General features: G+C 45.1%; 1 protein-coding gene across 1 annotated transcript; it reads left to right on the plus strand.

Moving 5' to 3' along the window:
- Positions 1-536: 536 nt before the first annotated feature.
- INA (internexin neuronal intermediate filament protein alpha) lies at positions 537-13,141 on the plus strand. The gene is made up of 3 exons (XM_047760985.1): positions 537-1,675; positions 9,694-9,818; positions 11,117-13,141. The coding sequence occupies exons 1-3, from the start codon at positions 611-613 to the stop codon at positions 11,424-11,426; spliced, it is 1,500 nt and encodes a 499-aa protein (XP_047616941.1). The 5' UTR covers positions 537-610; the 3' UTR covers positions 11,427-13,141.
- The last annotated feature ends 836 nt before the right edge of the window (positions 13,142-13,977 follow it).

Genomic DNA, 13,977 nt, shown 5'->3' on the forward strand with positions numbered 1-13,977 from the left:
AGCTAATGAGATGCTCTTTGACGTAGACCCACTTTTCCCCTGGGAACCCCGAGCAGGCTAAGGGAGGGGACAAAGCCGCGCTCTGAGGGTCCCCATTCTAACTAGAAAAATCAAGCCTCGCCCTAGGAGCCCCGGGGTGAGGATGGGCATACAGCACACCTCCCAGAAAACACCAACCTCCTGGTGGGTTAAAGGGGGCAAGGAGGACAGGGTCAAAGGACACGACATTGCCGTGTGGTTTCCGGATGGTAAACCCCGTCGTTTAGGCACCCCTCCGCTGAAGTCACTTCCAAACCAGACGATTCTTGGGGATGGGCGCTTCGGACAGGAGTTGGCCCCTATACAAATGGCCACGTCCCCGCGCCCTCGGTCGGTCGCCCGCGCAGCTCCCCCCCCCCATCCCCCGCCCCGCGGCTCCTGGATGCCCCCCTTTCCTCCCTCCGCCAAACCCGGAGCAGGAGCTCCGCCCCCAACGCACCGCCCCAGCGCCCCCACCCCCGCCGCGCCTTAAAAGCCGGTGCACACAGCCCCGCCGCGCCCCGCCCGGCGCACCTCTCCTCTCCTCTCCAGCTCCAGCCGCAGCCGCTCTCCCGGCCCTGGTCCTGGCACCATGAGCTTCGGTTCCGAGCACTACCTGTGCACCGCCTCCTCCTACCGCAAGGTGTTCGGAGACGGCTCGCGCCTGTCCTCACGCCTCTCCGGGGCCGGCGGCGCGGGTAGCTTCCGCTCGCAGTCGCTGTCCCGCTGCAATGTGGCCTCCTCGGCAGCCTGCTCCTCTGCCTCGTCGCTTGGCCTGGGCCTGGCCTACCGCCGCTCTCCGGCGTCGGACGGGCTAGACCTGAGTCAGGCGGCGGCGCGCACCAACGAGTACAAAATCATCCGCACCAACGAGAAGGAGCAGCTGCAGGGCCTCAATGACCGCTTCGCGGTGTTCATCGAGAAGGTGCATCAGCTGGAGACGCAGAACCGCGCGCTCGAGGCTGAGCTGGCTGCGCTGCGACAGCGCCACGCCGAGCCGTCGCGCGTCGGCGAGCTCTTCCAGCGCGAGCTGCGCGAGCTGCGCGCGCAGCTGGAGGAGGCGAGCTCGGCTCGCGCGCAGGCCCTGCTGGAGCGCGACGGGCTGGCCGAGGAGGTGCAGCGGCTGCGGGCACGCTGCGAGGAGGAGAGCCGAGGGCGCGAAGGCGCGGAGCGCGCCCTGAAGGCGCAGCAGCGCGACGTGGACGGCGCCACGCTGGCCCGCCTTGACCTGGAGAAGAAGGTGGAGTCGCTTCTGGACGAGCTGGCTTTCGTGCGCCAGGTGCACGACGAGGAGGTGGCCGAGCTGCTGGCCACGCTGCAGGCATCGTCTCAAGCCGCGGCCGAGGTGGACGTGGCTGTGGCTAAACCAGACCTGAGTTCGGCGCTGAGGGAGATCCGCGCTCAGTATGAGTCCCTGGCAGCCAAGAACCTGCAGTCAGCCGAAGAGTGGTACAAGTCCAAGTTTGCCAACCTAAACGAGCAGGCGGCGCGCAGCACCGAGGCGATCCGGGCCAGCCGCGAAGAGATTCACGAGTACCGGCGTCAGCTGCAGGCACGCACCATCGAGATCGAGGGGCTGCGCGGGGCCAATGAGTCCTTGGAGAGGCAGATTCTGGAGCTGGAGGAGCGGCACAGTGCCGAGGTGGCTAGCTACCAGGTAAAGGCTGGAGCGCTGCGTAGGGAGGGGCGTCCGGTACTCTCCCGGGCATATTTCCCGCACAATTGGGGCCAAAGGAACCAAGGGGAGGACAAAGCTGGGGAAGGGAAAGAACCCCGCCTGAAGGAGTTAGCAAACAAAAAGCCCTAGAGTCTCCTGCTAATTTTAGGGGTCTGGACGCCCTTTTCCCTGCCCCTCACGTACGTCCCTGACTGAGCCCTTCTAACAAGCCCCTCAAGCTTCTGTTCTTGGGTGTCTGAAAATCTAACTCATGCTTTCCTGTCAGCAAGTGGACAATAAACACGCTGGCAGCCTGAAGAACAGCCCCCACCCAAAGCAGGAGAGTCCAGCGGGGGTGGGTCACAGCCTCTCCATGGTTGACCATGCTGTTTCCTCTGTCTAGCCTGTTTAGTTGACTTTGAAAGAGGTTATGCGCACCCTGGAAATATTTATGGAGTCGGGTCTGCCATTGAGTTGGGGAAAGAATAACGGGGACTAAACTGGGAAGCGTTCTATCCCATTGTCTTGACTTTTGCCTTCAAAGGAGTAGAGATTGGGAGCCAACGAGATGGTTGCTTGGGCTAGTAATAACCCCCCTGCTCTGTCCTCACACAATTCCTAAAGAAAGCGCTACACCCAATAGCGAGAGTTTCGTCGGGCGCTGTCCTCGGTGCTGATCTCGAGTTCTTCCCATCTCAGAAATTTTTTCCTGGTTCATGTCCCAGTTCCAACTCTCCAGGCAATTAACCCCTTTGATTTTTTTTTTTCTTTCTTTCTCTTCTGCAAACACAAACACATCAGTCTTGGCTACCTGCAATCAAAGGTCACCTCGTGGACAGCATCAATTTTCACTTTCACGGATGGCTTAGCACTTAACAAAAACACTTAATCTGCTCAACAGCAGTGAAGTCCCATTTGAAAATGCTCATTTCCTTAACATTTCCCTACACTAAGTGCATGTGATAAATAACAGAGATGGGTTCATCTTTGTTATAGGTCACTTATTTTTTCCCACCTTTGCTTGTCCTCTAAGCTCCTGAGAAGGTATCGATTGGCTCCTTATTCCTTTTCTCTCCAAACAAAGGCCACTGCATCGTCAGTTTTACTATATAGAATATTCTGGGCTTAAGACCACAGAGGACACAGAGGCAGGAGAAGAGTATAGAAAAGAATCTAAATAATTGGTTCAGCTTCAAGGTGCAATAAAAAGCTCCATTGGATAGAATGCTAATAATTTGGAAACTTGCAATAATTCATTCTAGCCAAGATAAAAGTTTATATTTGATAAAACTAATAAGGTTTGGGACCATTGATAAAATACTAAAAAAAGTACACACATAAAAATAATAAAATATTAAATTTTATAATAAAACACTAAAATAATAAAATCAGGAAAGGAGTAAACCTCAAATTACTATTTTAGTCTGGGGCTAAAGAATTATTATTGCTGTGCAATATTTGCTATTCATTACAAATTACTCCCTTTAATAAAGGAAGGAGCTTGCTTGGACCTTTTGGTGTTTTAATTATAGTAATATTCAAATAAATATTTCTATTCTGCTTCAAAATCTGTAACTTGAACTTTTCATTATGTGGCCTAGCTCCTGGAAGGCCTGAATTAATCACATTTAGTTGAAACCGTGTTTTCTTCTAGAAGCTTCAAAGGATGTGCTAGGTGGTCTTTTGAAAGGCTACCCTGGTATTTCTATAAAAAGGGCAATTTATCAACAACTGCCATCTAAATTGGGCTTTGCCATGTCCTCTGTCTGGTTGTTATAGCCCCTACATTCTAAGAGGTAGTGACAGTATTGTCTGGCTTGTTTTGTTTGCTTTAAAAGACTTTCAGTGTTAGACAATAGTAGGGTCATCCCAGCCTTAGTCTGCAGGAAACAAACAAACAAACAAAAAAACAACAGAAACTGCGGCATCTGCAGCTCTGCAGTGCTGCCCCCATCAGTTTTAGCCTCAGAGCCTCAGTGGACCTATAGATATACATAGATCTATTCTACCTCCTGGGACCTAAGGCTTATGAGGGGCTCACATCCCCAGCTTCAGATCCTGAAGGCATGAAGCCACAAGGGTGTCATCTGGCTATTCTAACAATCCTAGCAGTGCTGAACAAGATAAAAAGCATCCTTTTCTACAGTGAGATTCAGCCATTGTTTTCTTGCCCTCTGACCCCATCCTCCTCCTCTTTCACTGCAGTAATGGGAGGTTGTTCTCTTTCTTCTGTTTCAGAGATTAGGGGAAGGCCCATTTTTCCTTTACAAGTTTGCCACCCTCTTAGAGGCAGAGGTAGGCCCCATTAAAGTCACATTTTCCCTGCCCCAGAGAGCTGACAGCCTATTTGAGGAAAGAAAGCATAATACACTTTTGAAAGGATACAGAATAATTCAAGGTGACATAGTGAGTATACAGTGGTGTATGAGAGAGCCTGCATCAGGCAACAGGAGAAATTACGAGGAGCTAGGGCTATTGTTTTCAGAAGCCAGATGCAGCCACCTTCTCTAGCTGAAGGCTTTTCATTTCTGACACAGCATCATTCTGATACCTGCACAGCCACTTCACCACCATTAGAGTCCCTGTTCTGCCAAAGATGTCTAAGAACATTTTTCAAGGATACTGGGGGCCCTGGACCTGTACTATGGTCAGTCTTGGAAAGCTAAAGCTTTCCTTGAAAGGCCTTGCTGAACAATCAAGATCACACCATTAGTTAATGCTCTCCAGGGAGATGAGCCAAGTCGGCCCTCTTCTCTCCAGTATGAGATTGGAGTGCAGCCTAATTAAATAGCAGGAAGGGGCTGGCCCCTTGGAGATTGAGGTTGGCAGGAGCTTTGTATAAATCTATAGCTTGATAGATCCATTTCTGAAATTAGAATTCAAGAAAAAAAAACCTTCATTTGGGCCCTCCCTTTTTTTTTAACTCTTCCATGTGCTTTTTGCTTCCTTTTGTTCTATATTTGACCCCTCTACCTCACTGTATTCTTGTCACCTGGGCCACCCTGATAATGCCTTTACAGAAAGAAACTAGTGGTTCTTAAACTCATTTGCCCACCAGGGGCACTTGGGGGCTTTACAAAAAGATTCTCAGGCCCACTCCCAAAGATATGGATTCAGTAGTTCACAGATGGGGCCCAGGAATGTGCAATATTCCAATAAAAGCACTGCATTCTGTCATTCCTCAGACTGATTTTGGGGTGCACTGACTTAACCCACATTTCCCAGTGTAAACCAGCCTATAGAAATATCTATAATGTAAAATTTTAAAGTATGATAGGGGAAAAAGAAAAACAAAACAAAGATGGGATGAAGCAAAGATAAGAGTGAGAATAAGGCAGCACAGTGGCCTGCCGGTGTATCTCATGATAGAAATCTGCGCTCCCCACCTTTGTTCATCAGGCAGAACAGTAATTCTGAATAGTCTCTTTAAATCAGTTGGTGCTGCCCTTCTACTGTGTACCTGGCTGAGGGCCCCTAAAAGTGATGAGACCCCCAAGCACTGTCTGTGGTTCCTTTCCTCCGCGTAGATGCTGATGTGGCCAGTTTTCTTTCTTACTCCCAGCCTGCATCCTTCCAGCCCTGAAGAAGATGCTCTGCACTTACATTAGCCACTCCGGGAAAGACTGCCCACTGGAGCTGGGAGTGCCTCCGTCCCTCCCTGTCTCCCATTCCCTCGGGCTAAGCCGGCAGCAGCCGCGTGGTTGGGGGAGGGAGCAGACTGCAGCGCTCGGCTCCCATTTCCAGCTGGAGGCCATCTTTGGCCGGGCTTTTCAAGGGCAACGCAAGACAGTCTGGCGTGGGGAGGAGGGTGCAGACAAAGAGACTAGACGTTGCAGAGCAGTGGTCAGCAGTCAGCCCCATTCCTTTTGAAAAGAGCCAAGTCATGCTTTCTGTCTACTCTGATCCATAAAATAGACATGTGAAATGTGTAACAAAAAAGTTGAGGGCAATTTCTTCCATCTAGAACTCAGGTCCCTAACAACCTCTTATTCAGAAAGCACAGCTGTGAAACCAAAGTAATCATTTAAAAAGGACCTAACTAACCTGCCGAGGAAACAAAAGGCTGTCTCTAAATCACGTATTCGGAAGTTGGCCCTTCTGGTGCCCCCAGCCTATTTATTATTATTTTATGTGATTCTAAAGCACTTTGCTATTTGGATTTCTCTTTTCCAGAGAAGAAGAACCCCTGGAGTCTGGCATTAATCAAGAATGAATAGCAGCAGATTAGTTTAACTTTCAGGACAAAGGAAACCAATACATAGCAAACACTAATTCAAACATTGCTCTAAGGGACCATTTAGGGTAGAAATAAACAGCCTGGTATACCTTAGTTGCCCCAAAGATAAAACACATCACAGGATTATAGACCATCATCGTTACCCTTAGTTGCTGAGAAAGGTTACATTATGTTTAATGTTCTAAGTAAGAGTAGTACAAACCACTTTAGAAAGGTTTTTACTTAAAACTGTTATTTTAAAAAAGTCTGTTATGGGAGTTCCCATCATGGCTCAGTGGTTAACCCGACTAGTATCCACAAGGAGAAGGGTTGTATCCCTGGCCCTGCTCAGGGGGTTAAGGATCTAGCATTGCCGTGAGCTGTGGTGTAGGTTGCAGATGCAGCTCGGATCCCGAGTTGCTATGGCTGTGGTGTAGGCCGGCAGCTATGGCTCTGATTCAACCCCTAGCCTCCATATGCTGTGGGTGCAGCCCTGAAAAAGACAAAAGACCAAAAAAAAAAAAAATTCTGTTATGGAGATGTACATCTTCTTGAAAAATAAAAAATAAACCTGGTGCTTTATGGGATGCCTCCAATTCTCCAATATTAGTTTTATTATATGTTGCTTTCCTTAGTTATCTAAGCAGTTATAGACGGGGCTCATGATTAATTTGTCCATTTCATTAAAAGGGTAGAGAGTCACGTGGTATGATATCAATGATACTGAAAATCACTAATATTTATTGAGCAGTTCCTAGGTGCCAAGTGCTCTTCTACTACCTATTATCTAATTTAAGAGATAATGGACTCATCACATAATAGTGTGGTGTTCATTAAATTGGAATCCTAACTTGAGCATCTCAGAACACCTCAGAAAAGAATAAACATTATAATTTCCCTTATACAGAAATGCATGTTTGGAAGAAAGTAAAATATAGAAAATTGACTGAGGTATGCTAGGTATTTCTTTCAGGGCAAGAAATGCAACCCAAATATCCTAATGAAATCCTCTTTTTTTCCTCCTATAATATTTCTCTTGCTCCTTTGCATAATGAGCATACTACCTTCCCTTTTTCCTTTTTCCTTCATCCTAGACTCTTTTCCCTCTTAATACAGTAATATTGATTCTCTTATCTCTAATACATCATGAGCCAACTTGCTTGTAGGTTAGTTTAACCTCAAATACAGCAACCATCAAAATTTCTTGGTAAAAATCCTTTAAACTCTCATGATCTCTTAACACACTCTGGAATATTTTTGTCACTGTCCAGTGTATTGTGTATTTTCCCCACTGTTTATCATCCTTTGCTCTATACCCATTGGTTAAGCGAGTTTCTTCTTTGCAGTATTCCTGTCAATATTTATAGAACAGGTAGGTGGTATGAATTTTAATTCTTTCTGCAGATTCTCTTGATTTGGAAGTTTGCACTCCCTGATGTATCGGCCCTGCCTTTCACTTTTGCTTCATCACCCCCACAAGGGAAGTTACAAGGGTCCCTCAGCACTGACCTTCTTGAGGTTTCTGATATGTTTCTCTGAACCACTTTTTTATAAAGTTATTTTACTTTATAAAAATAACTCTCAGTCACTGTGCTCTTCATGATGACAGAATTGTAACTGAATTATATGAGTTATTTGCTCAGGCCTTTTCAGGTCTCAAGAAAAGAAATGCATATGTAGCCTCATTCATTCACTCATCAATCATTCATTGATCATCTACTGAGTGCATTGTGCTGGGCTGTGGGCTTCCAGGGGTGAACTAGACAGAAAGAGTCCCTGTTTCCATGTAAATTACATCCTAGTGCAGTGGTTCTCTAACAGAAGTGATTCACCCTCTTGTTTAGCCATGTCTGGAGACATTGTTGGAGGGAGGGTGGGTACTACTGGCATCTAGTGGATAGAAGTTGGGGATGCTGCTAAAAATCCTACATCCAATCCAGGACAGCCCCCCCCCACAACAAAGAATTATCCAGCCCCAAATGTCAATGGTCCCCAAGTTGAAAAACATTGTTATAGAGGAAGCTGACAGAAAATAAGCTAGTAGACAATAAGTGAACAAGATAATATCAGATCATGATAAGAGCTAAAAAGCAGAGTGGCCATTTTGAAGCGGGAGCTTTTTTTCTGATTTTTCTTCCCACTGGAGGTACCTGTTTCTGATTTACACAAAGTTCCTTCATGGGCTAGCAGCTGTCCCAGCTTAATGTGGAATCATGTGCTAGATTACTGTGGAGAGGGTGCCTAAATTAGATGCCAAGAAAGAACTGAGAACATTTGAACTGAATCTTGTATGACATGAAGTCAGCCATGTGAAGACCTACCACAGAATATTCCAGACAGGAAGGAGCAACCCTAGAGGGCCTGGGATAACAATGAACTTGGTAAGCAGCAAAGAGAAGGCCAGGGTAGCTGAAACACATTGAGTGAGCAAGGGGAAAAGTATAGGCTGTGCAGGAGTTTTGACTTAATTCCAGAGCTGTTGGAGGATTTAAGCAGATAAGCAACAGGATCTATTATTATTATTATTTTTTTTTTTTTGTCTTTTTGCCATTTCTTGGGCCGCTCCCGCAGCACATGGAGGTTCCCAGGTTAGGGCTCTAATCGGAGCTGTAGCCACCGGCCTACGCCAGAGCCACAGCAACTCGGGATCTGAGCCGCGTCTGCAACCTACACCGCAGCTCACGGCAACACCGGATCCTTAATCCACTGAGCAAGGCCAGGGATCAAACCCGCAACCTCATGGTTCCTAGTCAGATTTGTTAACCACTGAGCCACGACGGGAACTCCAGAATCTGCTATGTTTTTAAAAGATCCTCTGGCTGCTCAAGAATCACAGACTTAAAGCTATTTTCTCCCCTGCCTGGATTTCTACCTGAAGGAACTTAAAGCAAAAGCAAAAGTATTATGTGTACTTAGTTTCTTCTAAAAAAATCATTATAACTTTGGAGTTCCTGTGGTGGTGAGGTGGAAAAGAATCTGACTAGGAACCATGAGGTTGTGGGTTCAATCCCTGGCCTTGCTCTGTGGGTTAAGGATCCAGTGTTGCCATGAACTGTGGTGTAGGTCACAGACGTGGCTCAGATGTGGTGTTGCTGTGGCTGTGGCATAGGCTGGCAGCTGTGGTTCTGATTAGACCCCTAGCCTGGGAATCTCCATGTGCCGTGGGTGCGGCCTTAAAAAGTAAAAAAAAAAAAAAATATATATATATATATATGTATATATATACATATATATATATATATTACAACTTCAAACTGCCATTTGGATTAAAAAAAAATTCCTTGGAGTGTTTATGCTTCCTCCCTGTCTGTCATGTAAAGTGCTTTCAGTAAAGTGATTGAGTAGAAGGCTTTCAAGGAACCATCAAAATGAATGGAGGCAGAGAAGACTTGCCACCCTCTCTGTGCTTTCCACGTTGGAATTTTCTGAATCTAAGCTCCTAACTGAGGCTTCGATTTTGGAAAGGACATGCAACAAGTGAGTGATTCAGCAGTAGTATAACAAGCAAGGGAGAGATGGTAAATAAGTAAAAAAATATAAATATCTCCCCGGGGTTTGGCTGAGAACAAGGTGCCCCATGGTAGAAGTTCCTCTAACCCTCACCATGTGTCCAAATCTCCTGGGGGCCTTGATGAAAAATGCAGATGCTGGGACTCCACCCCAGAACAAGTGAATCAGAATCTGGGCTGGGGGACAGGTCTGGATTAGTGTGGTCAGGGTTAAGAATCCTTGCTGTCTTAATCTCAATCTCAGTGAATGTCAACTGGTTTGGGCTAAATATGGTGGACATGTTGCTTTTCAGGATAACATTGGGCAGCTGGAGAACGATCTGAGGAACACCAAGAGTGAGATGGCACGCCACCTTCGTGAATACCAGGACTTGCTTAATGTCAAAATGGCTCTTGACATTGAGATAGCAGCTTACAGGTATGTCAAAGAGTATGCTCACCCAAGAAGATCCCATCACCTGGGGCAACGCTACCCAAAGTAGTGGTTTTAGTGTCTCCAATTTCTGATGGGTGGGTGGGGAGGGAGGAGGAAAGACATCCCTGGCTCCTTCCAGGTGAGCTGACCCTTATGTCCCTTGACTGGATTATATCCCAGCTCCACTTCACTAGTCCTGGGGTGGTCTGTCCACCTCTGCTAGGATTTAAGGGGATAATGTGAGTATACGAAGGGTGAAAGAAAAGCCATCAGACACTAACTTAAAAATAGGTTCATATAACATTGCAAGTCTCAAGAGGTAAGATATCCTCCTGGATTCCTACTCAAGCAATGTGTCAGTAAACGTTTACCTCTAAAAAAATAAATAAAAGCAGCTACTACTTTTTGAATGACTATTGTGTGCCAGGCACTATATTAGATACTGCATATAAATTATCTGGGCATCAGGTCATTATTCCCATCTTTCGGAAGAGGAAACTTGAACCTCTGTGTGTCCTGCTCAAAGTCACAGTGCCGGTAATGGAAGAGCTCAGACTCAACCTCAAATCTTCCTGAGAATTTCAGAGGATTTCATAGTGTTTTGAGTTTCTGATTTTAAAAGAAGGATGATAAAAATTACTAAGAGTCATGAGGAAAAAATGTATCAGGCCATTCTTTTATGATGCTGTTTAGACCAGGATGGGAAAAAGCTTTGTATCTGAAACACTTTTATTCACTGGTCTCTGTTATTGCTGATTCCATTCCCTTTGTACCCCAACACATTGAGAAAATACAAATCTCAAGTTCAGGCCAAATTAAGCAGCTCCTTGGGGACTTCTTACCTTCTTATCCCTGTTGCACTTAAGGTGTTAATTAGTAAAATTACTTCTCCTTAGAGCTTTGTAGACTCTTAAGTGCCAAAAATGGGTGTGATGAGACCAAGGGGAGTTGCAGGGTTTTTTAAAAAAGGGGAATTCACAAAACTTCTTATTTGTGAATATGACAGGTTTCCCCTTGACAGAGCTTTAAATGCATCTAGTGCTAAAGATATGTGAGTGTGTGTGAATGAGTGTGTGTGTGTGTGTGTGTGTGTGTGTGTGTGTGCATGCACGTGCACGCTGGATAAAGTCCAAGCCTTTGAGCCGTGGAATTCAATATTTATTGGTTTCAATCTCATGAAGAAACTGTGAAATCTTTCTAATGTGGAATCTTTCTAGAATGAATAGGGGCTGAGGGGTTAAGTTCTTAAAACAAAAATTGCAGGCTGACTTCCTGAGAGTTTTTCTCTGTTGGATTTACAGGAAACTGCTGGAAGGAGAAGAGACACGTTTTAGCACTAGTGGATTAAGTATTTCAGGGCTGAATCCACCTCCCAATCCAAGTTACCTGCTCCCACCTAGAATCCTCAGCTCTACCACCTCCAAAGTATCAGCCGCTGGGCTCTCTCTTAAGAAAGAGGAGGAGGAAGAGGAAGCCTCTAAGGTGGCCTCTAAGAAAACCTCCCAGATAGGGGAAAGTTTTGAAGAAATATTGGAGGAGACAGTCATATCTACTAAGAAAACCGAGAAATCAAATATAGAAGAAAGTACCATTTCAAGCCAAAAAATTTAATTCTGTTGCTTAAAAAAAAATTAATGCTTAGGAGGGGATAATATGCATTTGACTTGTTAAACAGCCTATTCCTGATCCAAAACGCCTATCATGACTATCCAATGTCTTCAAGCCTTCAGTCTCATATTTAGCATTGAAACCTTACTCTCTCTAATAACACCACACCTTAGATTGAAGCAAACCTCAGTCCTAGAGCAATCACAGAGGAGTTATCTAAGAATACAGCTTTCTCACCTAAAGCTCAGGCTTCACAGCAGTAGATGATTCAGGTACAGAGGAAGTACAAACTAAGGTGCTAAATCTGTCATCATCATCATCTTGCTGTGAATCGAAATGAAAATCTATATTCATTCACTATACCCAGCCGTTACCCAGCTATATAACCTCACTCTAGATATCTAAAACATAAGATCACTGCCAAAGATAAACCCATGGTCCACACCCAACATCATTCTGATAGGATTGTTTCACAAATGATAGGTGTTTATTTAAGGGACACTTTCCCTCACACCCCTCAATTCCATATATCCCTTTCTTGCATTCAGAAAAAAAAGGCTAATGTAGTATTTGTCCCTTTCAACACATTTAGCTCTTCTCAAAAGAACTTTCCCCCTTTAGCTGTCTTTGCCCGATATGTAAAATTAGATGCATGTTGACCATTTCTAAGATTCGTGTAATGCCTTCTCCCTGCCCATTTCATGTCCTCCTAATTCTGTAGTTAAAAAAGAAAATGGCAGTGATAAGTTTTATGGGTTGCCCCCAAGAAATAAAATAATGAAAAGAGTCCCTAGATTTTAGGCTTTCAACTTATTCAAATCCACTTAATTAGGAAAAAGGAATACTCTATTAAGAACATAGCTTTTCCCCTGTAGAAGCACAGCTATAGTTAATCCCAAACTGTGATTAAGCTGACCTTAGATTTAGAAGTATAAGCTAGAAGAGGTGAGTATTTGTAATGAGGAGGAAAAGCCAAGGTTTCATTTATCCGCCTCAGTTCCTTGGTGGTGATAATGAATTCATTCCTTCATGCCCTGACCCTTAGACAGAAGCCACATAGTCCCCTTCCACGAGTCTAGGTCCTAAAGAGGGCTTGTTTTCACCTCTATGCCTTTTAAGAGTGTTAAGTGTAGATTATGTTATCACCAGGACACAATGCTACTGCCCCAAAGTAAAAGGAGACTCTTGTGGTCAGTCAGCACCACCAACAGATATAAAAAAGAAATCTTTCTCTTTTCTAAAAGGGTCTTGCCCAACAGTTTTCCCACTGCTGCCTGGGTAGTTGGTGGGGTCTCCTTCCCTGCTGGAGAGGAAGAGATGCTCAGACTGGGGAAGGAGCGCACATACTGTATTCATATGCTAGGAAGCAGATCCCGGAGAGTCCAGTTTTCATCTGCCCTGCTGCATAGCAGCTGCATTGCCCAGACTTCCACATGTGCCAAGTCTGATGCCGAATAGATTCTCTGTCGGAGTCCCTTCCACCAGAGCTAAAGAGTAGCTATATCTCTGTCACATATCTCCATGAAGAGCTCTATGCTGCTAAGGACATGATGCTTTTACGCAACTGTCTTATCCTAGCAAATCTTTCAATGAACCAAGGAACTTAAAAGAACACTTTTCTCTTCTTCGTTTCCCTTACCACAGCCTTGTCTTTACTCTCCACATTTACTGTAAAACATTAGTAAAATAAGAATTAAAAGTCACACGAATCCCACCAACATAACTTGTGTTTTGTGGTTTCTGTTGTTTCAACTGAGAGAAGCGCCGTTTTGATTCAGTGAGACAGCTGTGCCCCCAAATCATTCAGAAGTCATGTTCTCTGTTTCATGCATCCACATTTAGTGTTTTGGGTTTTTTCCTTCCCTGCCAAAGCCTTGAGGCTAGAGTCTGCAGACTGCAGTGTGCAGACTATCTGGTCTGAAACACATAATGCACTAAATGGACAGCTCATGGCAGGAAGTGGGGAAATCAAATCAATCAGATGATGAAAGACAATGTATTCTGTGCCTGGGTTTAACTAGTTTAACTTGGTAAAGATTTCTGAGAATGAAATGGCAAAAGGCACAGGGTAAAAAGTTCTTCAGGGAGTACCCTGGTGGTGGAACAGGTTAAGAATCTGGTGTTGCAGCAGCTTTGGTTGTTGCTGTGGCTTGGGTTCAATATGCCATGGGTGCAGGCAAAAAAAAAAAAAAAAAAAAGTTCTTAAATAAGAATCTTTTCCTTTGATAATGAAACTATACTTCTGCAGAACCCAAATATCTAGGTAGAACGTGGGAAGCAGTAGCAGAATTTTCCTCTGCTGTAAGATTCTTAACCTTTTTTGGGGATTAAATACCTCTTAGGCAAAGCTATGGACCCCTTTCCCCCCAAAATACACAAAACTGTACAGATCAAGGGGCTTGTGATTTCTTTAGGACTATCTACTTCTAGTGTCCAGAATTCTGTGGATGCCAAGTCGAGATTCCCTAATCCCATGCCAGGTTCCAGGCTGGAGAATGCAAATGAGGGGATATGTGGATGCAACCCATAGCTGATGCTGGTGGCTGAAGCTGGA

Source organism: Phacochoerus africanus, chromosome 15, assembly GCF_016906955.1.
Source record: "Phacochoerus africanus isolate WHEZ1 chromosome 15, ROS_Pafr_v1, whole genome shotgun sequence".
Classification (NCBI taxonomy): Eukaryota; Metazoa; Chordata; class Mammalia; order Artiodactyla; family Suidae; genus Phacochoerus; species Phacochoerus africanus.

Excerpts from the sequence above, each read along its gene's own strand:
- INA (XM_047760985.1), top strand. The coding sequence starts at position 611 with ATGAGCTTCGGTTCCGAGCACTACCTGTGCACCGCCTCCTCCTACCGC. Across the intron at positions 1,676-9,693 it reads CCGAGGTGGCTAGCTACCAG|GATAACATTGGGCAGCTGGA; the intron begins GTAAAGGCTGGA and ends GTTGCTTTTCAG. Across the intron at positions 9,819-11,116 it reads ATTGAGATAGCAGCTTACAG|GAAACTGCTGGAAGGAGAAG; the intron begins GTATGTCAAAGA and ends TTGGATTTACAG.